This window comes from Electrona antarctica (genome assembly GCF_951216825.1).
Source record: "Electrona antarctica genome assembly, chromosome: 1".
Lineage (NCBI taxonomy): Eukaryota > Metazoa > Chordata > Actinopteri > Myctophiformes > Myctophidae > Electrona > Electrona antarctica.
Genome location: NC_136806.1, coordinates 38,133,150 through 38,146,243, shown reverse-complemented (window position 1 = coordinate 38,146,243; position 13,094 = coordinate 38,133,150). Strand labels below are relative to the sequence as shown.

General features: G+C 43.9%; 1 protein-coding gene across 1 annotated transcript in view; it reads left to right on the top strand.

Moving 5' to 3' along the window:
• Positions 1 to 13,094, top strand: part of gpc4 (glypican 4) — a 46,201-nt gene that overhangs the window by 20,750 nt on the left and 12,357 nt on the right. The window contains exon 2 of the mRNA XM_079505661.1: positions 9,520 to 9,678. Coding sequence (XP_079361787.1) covers positions 9,520 to 9,678 — 159 coding nt within the window. The remainder of the gene's footprint in view (positions 1 to 9,519; positions 9,679 to 13,094) is intronic.

Genomic DNA, 13,094 nt, shown 5'->3' with positions numbered 1-13,094 from the left:
GACAGCCCATACATCCAAACAGAAAAGTCCTATTTGATTGCATTAAATTACTTTAAACAACATTAAATTCGCTTTGTCACTCACTTTGCCACTCGATTTGCCATTCACTTTATGCATGCGCATACCCTCTATAGATGCTTGGTGGACTCCGGTCAACTAAGTATAGGGTTTAAATGGTTGAGTTGAGATTGATGTTAGTTGACTTTCTGCCAATGCATGTGACACATTCACATCTGTAACCATGGCCCATTTGATTTATTGGTTGATGATGTTTTGAATTGGAGTCCTTCCTGTTTTTGGATTTCTTTTCATTTTTTTCTTTTCTTCTTTCAACGCAAATAATCCCATGATAGTAACAGCCAGCTTGGTAATTAAACTATTAGGCTAATGTTTGAGTTGCACTGACTGAACTGCAATAGACTGATTTCAAGCCATTTCACCCAATTCTTTTTTTATCCCATTTTGGGCGGGAACCCCTTTTGGTGATTTAAGCGTTGTTATACTTTTAGCTATTGAAAAATAGCTGATCTACAAGCTCATAGCGCGCCACCGAGTGGTGTGCTACGAGCTTGTAGCTATTTTTGAAAAATCGTGAAAATGTGGTGCAAATTTGGAATATATATTCTTTCAGAGTGAACATTTTAACTCAATCTTTGCTCCTGGGAGGGTCCCTGGAACAACATATTTTCAGGTGGGGATCGGTGGAGAAATACATAATTCTGGGGCTCCTTTTTTTAAATTTCGACGTCGGGCCTAAATGGGTTAAAAGATCCCTGGCTAATAAGACAAATATGCCTTAAATCATTATACTTGTCCTCTACAACTAAAATAAAACCACCTTAAAAATATTTTATTTCTTTCATAAATAAAGAATCTTTCACTCAATAGGAACTGGCTCCTGTCGCAAGTTGATGTCATAATGTCCATAGGGCTAGACTCTAGCCCTATGGAAATGGAATGCAATATATTTTAAATACTTTTTATTAGCATGTGCATTATTAGCATGTGCATTCCATATATTCCATAGGGCTGGACATGGACATATGACATCATCAACTTGCGACAGGAGCAGTTGCTATTGAGTGAAAGATTGTCTATTTATGAAAGAAATATTTAAGGTGTTTTTGAGGGACGCTAGCCCCTCCTATAAACAGCTATAGTGTAGATTCTGTCTGAACACAAACATTAAATGCCATTGACAATGAATCGAGAATTTACGTCATGTGTCTGAGCAAATCGGCTAGGTATGTCAGTGGCCACCCTTGGCCAATAAGGGACCACCATTCTTGATGATGATGTACGATGATTAGAGTGCCCCTCACTTCTCACGGGTGTGATTCAATTTGTATTTTTTTATTTTAGGTATAGAGGGCAAGTATAATGTTTTAAGGCATATTTGTCTTATTAGCCAGGGATCCTTTTAAAACCTGTGTACCTATCTGTCAGGTTTCTTTTTACATCTTTCATGTTCAAATGGTTTGCAGCTACAAGCTCTAGAGTCTCAAGCTTGTATGTCGGTTATTTTCGCTCTTTTTTTTCTTTTTACATTTTGATGTCTGACAAATTTTTAAATATCAAATACGACGGAAGCAATTAAAACCAGGAAAGGAGGACAACACATATCATGCCCCATTACAATCCAAAATTCCAGACGATATCTAGTCTCATATCACAATAATATTGATATAATAATAATCTCTATCATCCAAACATTTCCCTGGTTGGTGGTAACCTCATTCCCATAGCTCTAGTTTGAACTAACAAGGTTTGCACTGTATGGCCCATTAACCATATGCAGCATGCAGTATATCTCATGGTTGTTTATTACACACACACACACACACACACACACACACACACACACACACACACACACACACACACACACACACACACACACACACACACACACACACACACACACACACACACACACACACACACACACAGACTGTGACTGGGCCAGGGGAGTGGTTCGCTGTGGTTCACTGTAGCTGCCTTCTATTAGTGACAGAGATGTCAGTGGCCATTCTGTGGCCCCTAGGGGCCTCCTCCTTCCCTGCTCGCTCGCTCTCTGTTAGCGGTTTAGGTGGCGGCCTGAGTTCACACAGGGGTACGGAAATAATCCCTCAGAGACTTTAATTTTTATGGCTTGTGATTGAAGTGTGTGGCTGTTAAAGTTTCTATTTATGTGTATTGTGAGTGTCTGTGTCTTTTACGGGTCTTAATTGCCTGTATGTGTGCACTCTCTCTTTGGATTTGTGTGGGAATGGTTTGTGTGTGTGTGTGTGTGTGTGTGGCTAGAGGTGTGTTACTGTGTGAGGTGGATGTTCTGACTGGTGGAAGGGAAGGGGGGGTGGGTCAGAGGACGGGACCTCTCTCATAGGGGTGGCTGTTAACCCTTGACCCCGCTGGCTAAGCCTGCAGGGTGGTGGTGGGGTTGGGGCAGGGGGAAGGAGGTCTGTCTGGTTCAGTGGCACATGATGGCAGGCCGAGGGGGCGGCGAGGTGTCTAATCTGGGTTTTGTCCGTGAGGCGTTTCCCCTTCCCCCCACGCTGGTCTGAGAGGCAGGCCAGCGTCAAAGGGAAGTGACTTATTTTATGAGCCGTTTAAAGGGGATGCTGGTCTCCCACAAAAGGAAACGCAGAGAGTCAGCGGAGCGCTGATGAATACCATCACACACTGTCACATGTTTGTTTACAAGCTGTTGTCTCAAGCTGTTCTCTTGTTTTGAGTGCCATAAATAGCCATCTTTATCTTGAGTGACACTTGGAACAATGTTCTGCCTCTGTGTTCTATTAGACGTTACATCATTAAAGCTGAAATCCAGAATTTATTTTGAATGAATATAAAAGGTTATTTTAATCAATCTGTATGGTAGCGTTAGCGTATCTTCTTGATACAATATAAGTAGCACATCTGCAGTGGTAGAAGGTGGTCTTCCACTGAGGCATTTAGACCTTGGCGTCAGGTAGGACACCTACTGGTTGACAAGTAGTACTGTCCGGATATCATAAAAGTGCAATATTTCCTTGGACTTACATATTGCAGCTTTTAAAGGAGCTCAGTCTTACTTACTATTCATGTCGCTAATGGCAAAGAAACTGCTGATGCACCCGTTAGTCAAGCAGTGGTAACCAACCTTTTCAAGCCCAAGAGCCCATTTTATTCTCAATTGTAAGCCATGATCTACCACTAAAATATGTTAAACACTTGTTTTTTGCCATTTCTTAGTTTTTTTTTTAAATAAAACTAAACGCAAAGGACATTAAATGAATTGCTTTTTACAGCACACTATTTAGTTTGTCAGTTCGATGAATACTGAAATTTACAGATGTTCAAATGACAAATGCATTTAACATGACCATATATTTGCACAGATATGGTTACAGATACAATACTCTCAGGGTCAGCCCACCTTTAATGAGACTGCTGTGACTGCACATTATCTGCAAGCGTTTTGAAATCTGTCATTAAGATTTGAGTCAGTCATACGAGTTCATTATTTTATTGCGTGTGATTTTATTATTTTCATTTGTGAAAAGGCCATTTCATATAAGTGGAGCCAAAGTTGCCATGCAGCTTGAGTGCACAAGACACAATCAGGGGACACTTCTCTCTGCTCACAAGTGACCAAAAGTCCTGGTCTCTAGCTTAGTCCTCGGTGCCGTGTCATTAGTCCGAAGGCTCATTGATCTGAAATTACTAACCCTATCCCTAGCCCTAGTGATGGCTGGCTGCCTTTCAGTCTGACACCCGCTCACACCGGGATCTACTTGAATGGCTCGTGCGAGCTACTGGTAGCTTGCGAACCCCTGGTTGGTTACCCCTGGTTGGTTAGCCATGGTTGAATTGTGTCATACAATCGGCCATGTTTGGCGTGTAACGTGATCATATGGCAGAGTGTAAACCAGGCTTGACTTGACTCCTCCTAGCTGTTCACGCTATCATGTTCCAGGACGGCCCTTGCCATTTTTCTCCCGGTGGTTTTTGAGGAAAAATTGGCTGCCCTGGTGTTTTTACAAAGTATGCATTAGCTAAGGAATCTTCAGTTCTCAGAGACCTAATCCTTTGAGCTAACAATGTCACATTTGTACAGACATTCCTGTGAAATATTGACCAGCTCACTTTTATTTGTGTACTTTGGTAACATGGATGTAGTGCGTTTGATTGGCTCCGCTCGGGACACACTGAATGGCTGTTTCACCGAGGTGTGTGTGTGTGTGTGTGTGTGTGTGTGTGTGTGTGTGTGTGTGTGTGTGTGTGTGTGTGTGTGTGTGTGTGTGTGTGTGTGTGTGTGTGTGTGTGTGTGTGTGTGTGTGTGTGTGTGTGTGTGTGTGTGTGTGTGTGTGTGTGTGTGTGTGTGTGTGTGTGTGTGTGTGTGTGTGTGTGTGTGTGTCCACTCACTGCTGACTTTGGGTCTCTTCCCTGCAGTCATGTCGGTACAAAGAACTATGTGTGAGCACTGATGCGATGTGTGAATGTGTTTAGGTAGTGGCTGCCAACTGAGTGTGTGTGAGGGAGGGAGAGAGAGAAATGAGTATGTATATGTGGGGTGAGAAAGTGAGAGAGGGAGTGAGTGAAGGAGGGGGGTTAAGTGAGAGAAAGAGTGAGTTGAGCCTTATTTGGACTTGTTCCCAGACCGAGGGGTCCAGTTTAAGGGTTGAGGATAACGGTAGGTGGGTGCTGCATCCCACCCACCAATGCTCTGTTTAGGTAATGTGTTTTAGTAAATGGTACCTCCAAAATGTCTTCAATCTTTTAAAGGACATGCCTGTGTTTTTCTTTTTTTTGCATGTTTAGCCCATTGACTACAAGTCATGTATATTTTACATTACTGCTGACCGTTTTCCAAAGCATACTGTTTGCTATTCCTTTTCCCCCTGCCTTTCTAGGAAAGGTTTGCAGAGACTTGCTTGAGATACTGTAAGCTTTCATTCAACTACATTTTTCATGTAGTTGAATGAAAGCACTGATTTAAGTTGAGGCATGAATTGTCTTATTGGGAATGTTTAATTAACAAAATTCTAACTTCTTCATGGCATCGTTAATTTACATAAGGGTACTTCACCTGGAAGTTGTAAAGAAAATTGTGAAATCTGGTTAATATTCCAAAATCAAGACTTCGGTCTATGATTTATTGATTTTGAAAGCAGTAATTTAAGGAAAGTACTCAACATGCAAAAACACTAGTGTGGTCCTTTAAAGTGTTGGCCATTGTAATCCAAAATGTCACAGGTCATTCTAACAAACAGTCTTTCCGACCAACGTTCTTTCAAGATTCCAGACACGCGTATGTTTCTACGCACATTCGACAAGGGTGCAGCTAACAGTATAGTTGCAGTTGCAGTGTGTTCCGTCTAGAGACTGAATATATTATGTTTTTTTTTGTGGCTTTCGCCATTATTTTATATTTTTTATGGAGGGACAGACAGTAGGCTGACAGGAAATGGGAGAGAGATGGGGGGAAGACATGCAGTAAAGGCCGTCGGGATCGGGAGTCGAACCCGCGGCACACTGCCAGACTGGATTACCAGCCAAGGTTCCTGGACCACTGAGCCACGGCCCACAGAGACTGAATATAGATGCATGAAACTATAGAGACCTCTTTAAGGATTGTCATGAATACAGTTTAAAAGTTCCATGTGTTGGGTTGAAGTGCTGCAGAGGCCAGGGGCTGGAGGGAGGCATGCAGGCCACGGAGCCCTGGCGGCCGTTGGTTCCTGACTGGAGTGAAAGGACCTCTGTGTTCGCCCCAAATTCCAGCAGCCACGTTTTAAAACAAAACATTATTGCAGCTGCAACTTTGCATTCACCCTTCTATGGTCAGCACCGACCTGTTAATTTGATCCTAAACTGAGTTTCTGTCAAAGGTTCCCACAGTAGGCTCTGTTCCATTTGATGCTTTTGATTAGAAGCCTGGCTGATGAGGTGTGTTGAGGTGTTACTGTTTTGTCCGACAACCTACCTTATCTCTTCTCTGTCTGACAGTGACACTTGTCTGTCACTCTCACACTGTCAACCTGTGTGGGTGCAAGGCCCAGGTCTGTGATTACTGCTGGCACTCCCAGCGTTTCTAGCGCAACAAAATAACTGGACCCACTTGTTTGCAGTTAATAATCATATAACTTTGTTGACCTGGGTCGCCTAGGCGTCTACATTTGGCCTGCTACAGAAAATGTCTTAGCCAGTCTACAAGCTCGTTGTGAGATTGTAGACCAGCTATGTTTGCAGAATCCTTATGTATTATGACATGCCCAGAATAGGGACACTATTCTGAGCATGATTGTGGAGATCAGCTGTGACGAACACAGTGTTGTCACCTTCACGGTGTTGACTTTCAGGTTTTAACACAAGAATGAGAGACAGGCGTCTCAGCTTGCTAGGTGATTTATAAAGTGACTGTCTCCCAACAAAGTGGGACCAAAAAGCTGTTATGATGTAATGTATTTGCTTAGAATTAAATTGTCACCTTACCTGCAACAAATATCTCCTGGATATATGCCCTGTCCGAAACAGATAGTGGTTGTTTGCACACCTGAATTCATTTGGTACGTTCTCACCCCAAACGAAGCAGATAAACTCTCCACAGGTCAATTCAGATGATCCAAATACCCCCAGCTGAAACAGGCTGAGGCTACAGTCTGTAACAAAGCTTTTATATAAACACACCAAACCCACAGGACACACATGCATAACTGCATGGCCGCTGCTTGCTTGTCTTCGTTTCCATGTTAATGAATGCAGGCGTTAATGATTGGCTGCACACATGAAGATTTTCTTCCCGCTCTGGGTGGTATAATTGGGTGTCTGCATGCGTATTCTCATAGAAATACATTGTGTATAGGGTGACCAGACATCCCCATTTGGCCGGGATTGATGAGAACACTAGCAAGAACTTTTGCACACCATGTACAGATGCGTTTTGGGTGGGTTCATTGTGTAATGATACATTTCTCAGATGAGTTCTGTGTGTGCTGCTCAGTGTCTTGTTGTATTAGTGAAAGTCTGCTCTGTTGTTGTATTATATAGTGTTGCAAATGTGTATGTATGGTATAATGTGACTAGTGACTGTATAATAATAGTGTAGTATCATGTAATTGTGTATTGAGTGTAGTGTGTACTGTTTCTGTGTATATGCAGTGTAGTAGTTTGACTGTGTGTACATACATACACAGGGCTGGGCTTGCTCTGCCAGGGCAATTAACCCATCATATATCAAAACCGATATTTAGAAGTTAGAACCAATAATTGTCTTGTTCATTCATATAGTAGGTTCATTGATGATCAAGAAGCACATCGAAATATTAAACATGATGAAAATATGAATATTCTTTTCCACTGTTGCTATATCTTTGAAGAAATGGTCTGTGATGGCTGCTGTGAGCATGATGGACAGAAAGATGGGTTGTACTGACGGGAAATTATTTCCAGTCAGTTGTGTGATTAATTTATACTACACTGTATACACACAGTCACACACAATGTGTTATAGTGTTAGTGTAAGGTTGTTATATGTTGGATATTAAAAAATTAGCAGATATACAAGCTCACAGTGCTGCAAGCTTGACCTTCTTTTTATAAATCTTAGTATTAATACTTTTTTAACACAAATATTAAATTCTGGCAATCCCTGGCACAAACCCTTTTCAGATGGGGGTCCGTGGCCAATTACATGTCAATTTCGGGGTCCTTAATGAAAAGGTTTGAGTACCAGATAGATTGTTATGGGCCGTTCACACTGAGCACGATAACCCACACTCACACACTGCACAGTCCAGCTGTGTGAGTCTGTGTCTGTGTCAGAGCCCACACGGAGAGAGAGAGAAACAGACAGATCCCCGCCAAGTGGGGCTGCGCTGCTGAAAGACGCATGCAACCGTAAGGAGATCTAGATAAATCTAGATAACTTGACTCGGTGTCATAGAAAATTGTCCCTGTCATTCTATCATGGTTAGTATGGTATTTAATTTCTTTATTCAGTGATTCTCAACCTGTGGTACTAGTACCACTAGTGGTACCAAGGACCTCCTCTGGTGGCACTAGAAATCTTTCTGAACATGACAAAGGTGGGGGTGTGGGGGGGAGTTTTGTTGTTGGCTTTGTGCCGAGCACTGCAGACGATGCGTTCACGGATCACAATGAAACTAAACGGTGGCAACGCAGACAGTGGCTTAAAATGGAACTATAAAAGTGTAAAAATAATATTTTGTCAGAGTCAGTTAGTGCCCTTCAAATCTCCCTCCTGTGTGAATAGGATGGGATAAGTTAGGTGTACGCTACTGTATTTGTTTGACGTATTTTAACGTCATAATGGTGGTATACCCGGAGAGCCAAATATTTTCTGAGGTGGTACTTGGTGAAAAAAAGTTGAGATTAACTTGAGAACCACTGTTTAGCTTGTTGGGACGCCAAGCTCCGCCTTCTGACCTCTGGTGATATGTTTCTGTGTACATTCTGTACTCCTTAACCCATGTATTTAATAACATAACTGCAGGAGTAGCTTACCATATTATGATATGACTGTTGGTTTGTTTGTTCATGTCAGAAACAGTCTGTTATGGGGAGTAAACAGGACATAATCAAATCAGCGCTCATCTAAATGAATCGTCAATCAGATTCATTAAATTAGGCTAAGAATGATTCATTCTTAGCCTAATTAAATGAATCATCGTTCTTTCATTATGAAAGACATTGGTTCATGTAACCGCAGCTGACAAGGTACAGTACTGCACATTGGATTCCGAATGAGTTTTAGGATACACTGTGCTGGTAATAATATGACTCTAGTTGCAAAAGGTCCTGATACTAAATTAAACAGGATTTCATGACCATCTACAAGTACATCCCCTGGACATGATTCTAGTATGTCACAAACAATGATGAACAAGTACACCCCTGGGTTTAAAGTTAATACAACATAAATAAATAAACACATCGCTTCTCGCACTTCTCGATTATTCGATTCATTTAAAAAAAAAAGTAATGGATAGAACAATGGCTTAGGCCCAAACCACACCAGCTGCAACTCCTTGCAACTGCCATTGGGAATAATGGTTGCAAGTAGTTGCATGTTGCAAGGAGTTGCGGAAATGGGCTTGCGTTGTCGCCCATCGACTTCTCCGTGCGTACAGAAAAATAATATATGAGAGATATGCATATATGAAGATATGCAGGTCTCATTGAAAATGAATTACTAGGCGCATTATCGCTGACCGTTTGAAAGGACCTTAAAGCCAGGTCCACACTGCCCCAACGATCGGCTGTCTCCAGTAAAACCAGCAAACCAGCGCTTTCTGCAATTTGCATAGTGGAAAATAATCTTTCGTCGGCAGACTGTCTTTGTGCGGATAGAAAATGCTGGTCTGTTGCAATATGAGAGTTTTAAGTAGTCTTTGACTGGTCTGGACAAGTTTCCTCGGTCTGGAGTCACCTTAACAGGAGGTTGTGATGTGTTTGTCTTCAGTCAGTCAGAGTTGCAGTGTGTAACAGGTGTGGTGGTGTGTGTTTGTCTTCCAGGAGCTCCTCTCAAGGTGTGTCCTCAGGGATTCTCCTGCTGCACGGTGGAGATGGAGGAGAAGCTGAGCCAGCAGAGTCACTCTGACCTCAAAGCACCAGTCTCTCAGCTCAGCACCAACCTACAAAGCACCTTCAAACAGAAGCACAGCCACTTTGACCGTAAGAACGCACACACATGGGCACAAGTGCACACACACATGTTTGTATTACTATCCTTTTTGAGTGGTGCAACCATAGATATATATAAGAAATCTAGATGACACGCCCACGCTGTGGGTCTATGGGTCTATGGGGCATGTCGTTTTTAAATGACCATAACTTACTCAATGTTCAACCGATTTTCTAACGGTTTGGTTTGTTATAAACGTCAGAGACGTCTGCATACTTGTATGCTTTTATATGATGTTCATAAAAAAAAAAATTAAGCAGATAAGCATCCTGAATCATAGCTACGTTGATAACGTTTGTAATAAACCAACCCGTTTGTAAATCCGTCAAGATTTGAGCGAGTTATGACTATTTTTGTTTGAGCTGCCATAGAACATACTGTAGCCCTGAAGCAAGATGGCCGCCGGGTGAACTACGTCAGAGACTCCGCCTTGAGCCATCTAGCCTTTATACATGTCTATGGGTGCAACCACTCCCATAGACAGCTATGTGTGTCCCTGGCTGGCTGCCTAGGTCCGTCCGTCCGAGCCTGAAAATTGTGTGTCACTGTTGTGCAGCCTAACACACACACACACACACACACACACACACACACACACACACACACACACACACACACACACACACACACACACACACACACACATACACACACACACACACACACACACACACACATATTAACTGTATATATATGATGATTTCGGGTGTGACAGTACAATACAGTGACAGTACAGTAGAGGGACCCCCACACGGTAACTCTGTCATTTCTCAACCATTTCGGACACGGGGAGGCTCGCCGGAACCGGGCCAGCACCCTGGGCGCGTTCCTGTGGGTCTGGAACTTCCGGGAATCCCCCTGGGACCCCCACACGGAGTTGCACCACTCACTTCACACGAGTGTGATTTTTTTCCCCTAAAGCCGGAAATATTCTATCTACAGGCTCACATTGCGAGCAGGCGTGACACTGGAGCGCAACTAAGTATGAATCAGGCAAAACTCCAGCCCTAACACTCACACACACACACACTCACACACACACACACAGTCACACACACGTTCACAGGTTCATTTTTACACACTAAAATTAACAGAAATTTTACTGTGTGCGTTTCCCATCTACATTGCTCACACACACGCGCGCGCTCACACCCATGCACACATGTCGCACGCATGCACACGCGCGCGCAGAGATCCCCGTTTTCCCAGTGTCTTGTCCCTGCACCAGCGGCTCTATTTTGATGGACATTCCCACCTGCTCTGCGCTGCGGAGCAGAGACAGTGTGTCTGTGTCCGTTGGTCCGTCCAGCTGTCTCTCAGCATCTCACCGTCAGGCCCGTCTGTCCGTCCCCCCAATCTCAACGCTTCGAGACGGACCACACACACACGTCTCTGCTCCGCTGCCAGGCTCCTCTCTACTTCCTGCCCTCTGTGTGTGTGTGTGTGTGTGTGTGTGTGTGTGTGTGTGTGTGTATATGTATGCTCAGATGTGCATGTGTGCATGCCTGTAAATATTGGTGTCGGGTTTCGGTTGCTGTGGGTGGGAGGGGAGTGTCTGGGTGCTGAGTCACTGAGCCTGCAGGACACATCTCCAGATCTGTGCAATCCAGCCGTGATGCTAGAGCCGACCCATGGCAGATATCTGTGTCCGATTCGATGTTTTGGAGAGACCAACCGGTCACCAGTGCTTTTGACACACGGTCTAATATAAAATACACACACAAAGAACTTGTATTTAACCACTTAAGCCCCATTCAAAACCTTTCAAAAATCACGATATGATGGAAAAAATCACAACTAGAGAAATGGAGCTTACACCTGTTAACCAAACAGGAGAACAATATGAGATGGCTCCTGTGTTTAACCATTTATACAGCCCTATATAAGTAGTTGACTGGGGTTACTACACGGTACACCTTCTACTTTTCCCCTCTAGATAATAAAATATATTGTATTATCTAAGAATAACCGATCTACAAGCTCACGGCGCATCACAATGTTCTCTCCCCCCCCAGAATAGGATAGGAAAGGTAGGGTTCGTTAATGGGCGTCCAAAATGTGTGTGTGTGTGTGTGTGTGTGTGTGTGTGTGTGTGTGTTGCCGCCAGATGTGAGCAGGAATGTGACGTGTCGGAATGTGATGGCTGCTTGATCCCACTCCCTCTCTTTTTCCCTCTTTCTCTATGCCTCTCTCTATTCCCTTTGTCCCCATCTCTCCTCTCTGCCTCCCCAAAGTCCCTCTCTTCCTCCCATAGACCTCTGCGTCTCTCTGTGTCTCTCTGTCTCCCTCTCTCTTTCTCTCTCTCTGTCTATCATGTTTCATGGCTCTTAGCTCTCTAGTTCTCGTCCCTGTGCTCATCTCTCTCTTCAGCCGTCTCTGTGCATTTGCCGTTTCCGTACATGACTGACGTAACCACGTCTCCCACCCATCTCTTTAGGGCTGCAACTGTCGATTATTTTCTTAGTGATTATTCATTCTATCTTTCAATTAATCAAGTAATCGGGAAACTTTTTTTTAAACTAGAGGCCCTCACACCTATGTTGCACCGCCAATCTGACTGCGATGCCCATATTTGGAGATATCCCTATCAGTCCTTGTCCCTTTTTTATGCCCATGTATGGAGATCCCTGATGTTCAGTATATATGCCCATATGGACATGCCTTTGTAGAGCTGCCTGATTTGTTTGCGCCTGATGTCACGACGACACATTTAGTTTAGACAGCATACTCCCTATTTGAGCGTAGCTGCATTGGGAACTCCTTATGTGGTTATGGCTGAGTTACGGTGACATCAGAGGTCCACCGACTTCAAACTTGGTGCGTGCATCGCCAGTGCCCACCGTTGAGTCGGATAGGTCGGTTGCCCAGAACTGCTGATCTGACCGATATGCCCATGTATGGTACTGACCGACTTCAAACTGGGCGTGCTTATCACTAGGACATCGTTGAAATCCAAAAGGTTGTGAATCACCGGTATGGACGACTGAACACTGTGAGAGCGCTGTGTGAGTCGTCAGTTAGATGGGGCCGGGGGTTCCTTTACAAAAGGCCCGCTGTGCTCTCTCTCCTCCACCTGACCCATTAGAGCTTTCTCTCGCTGGATAAGATGACGGGGCTCAGGTTGCCGCTTCCATTATTTTCTCGTTCTCACGTTGAGACAGCCAGAAGCAGGCAACTTCCTGCCGGCGGAACCACACGCAGGAAGTGTCTCTCATTGTATTCGCTGTGGCCGACCGAGATGCAAATGATGACGTCGCAGTCCTAATTGCCCTTCATCTGGAGTAGGACGCACATGTAAACACAGCTGCAAACACACACACACACACACACACACACACACACACACACACACACACACACACACACACACACACACACACACACACACACACACACACACACACAC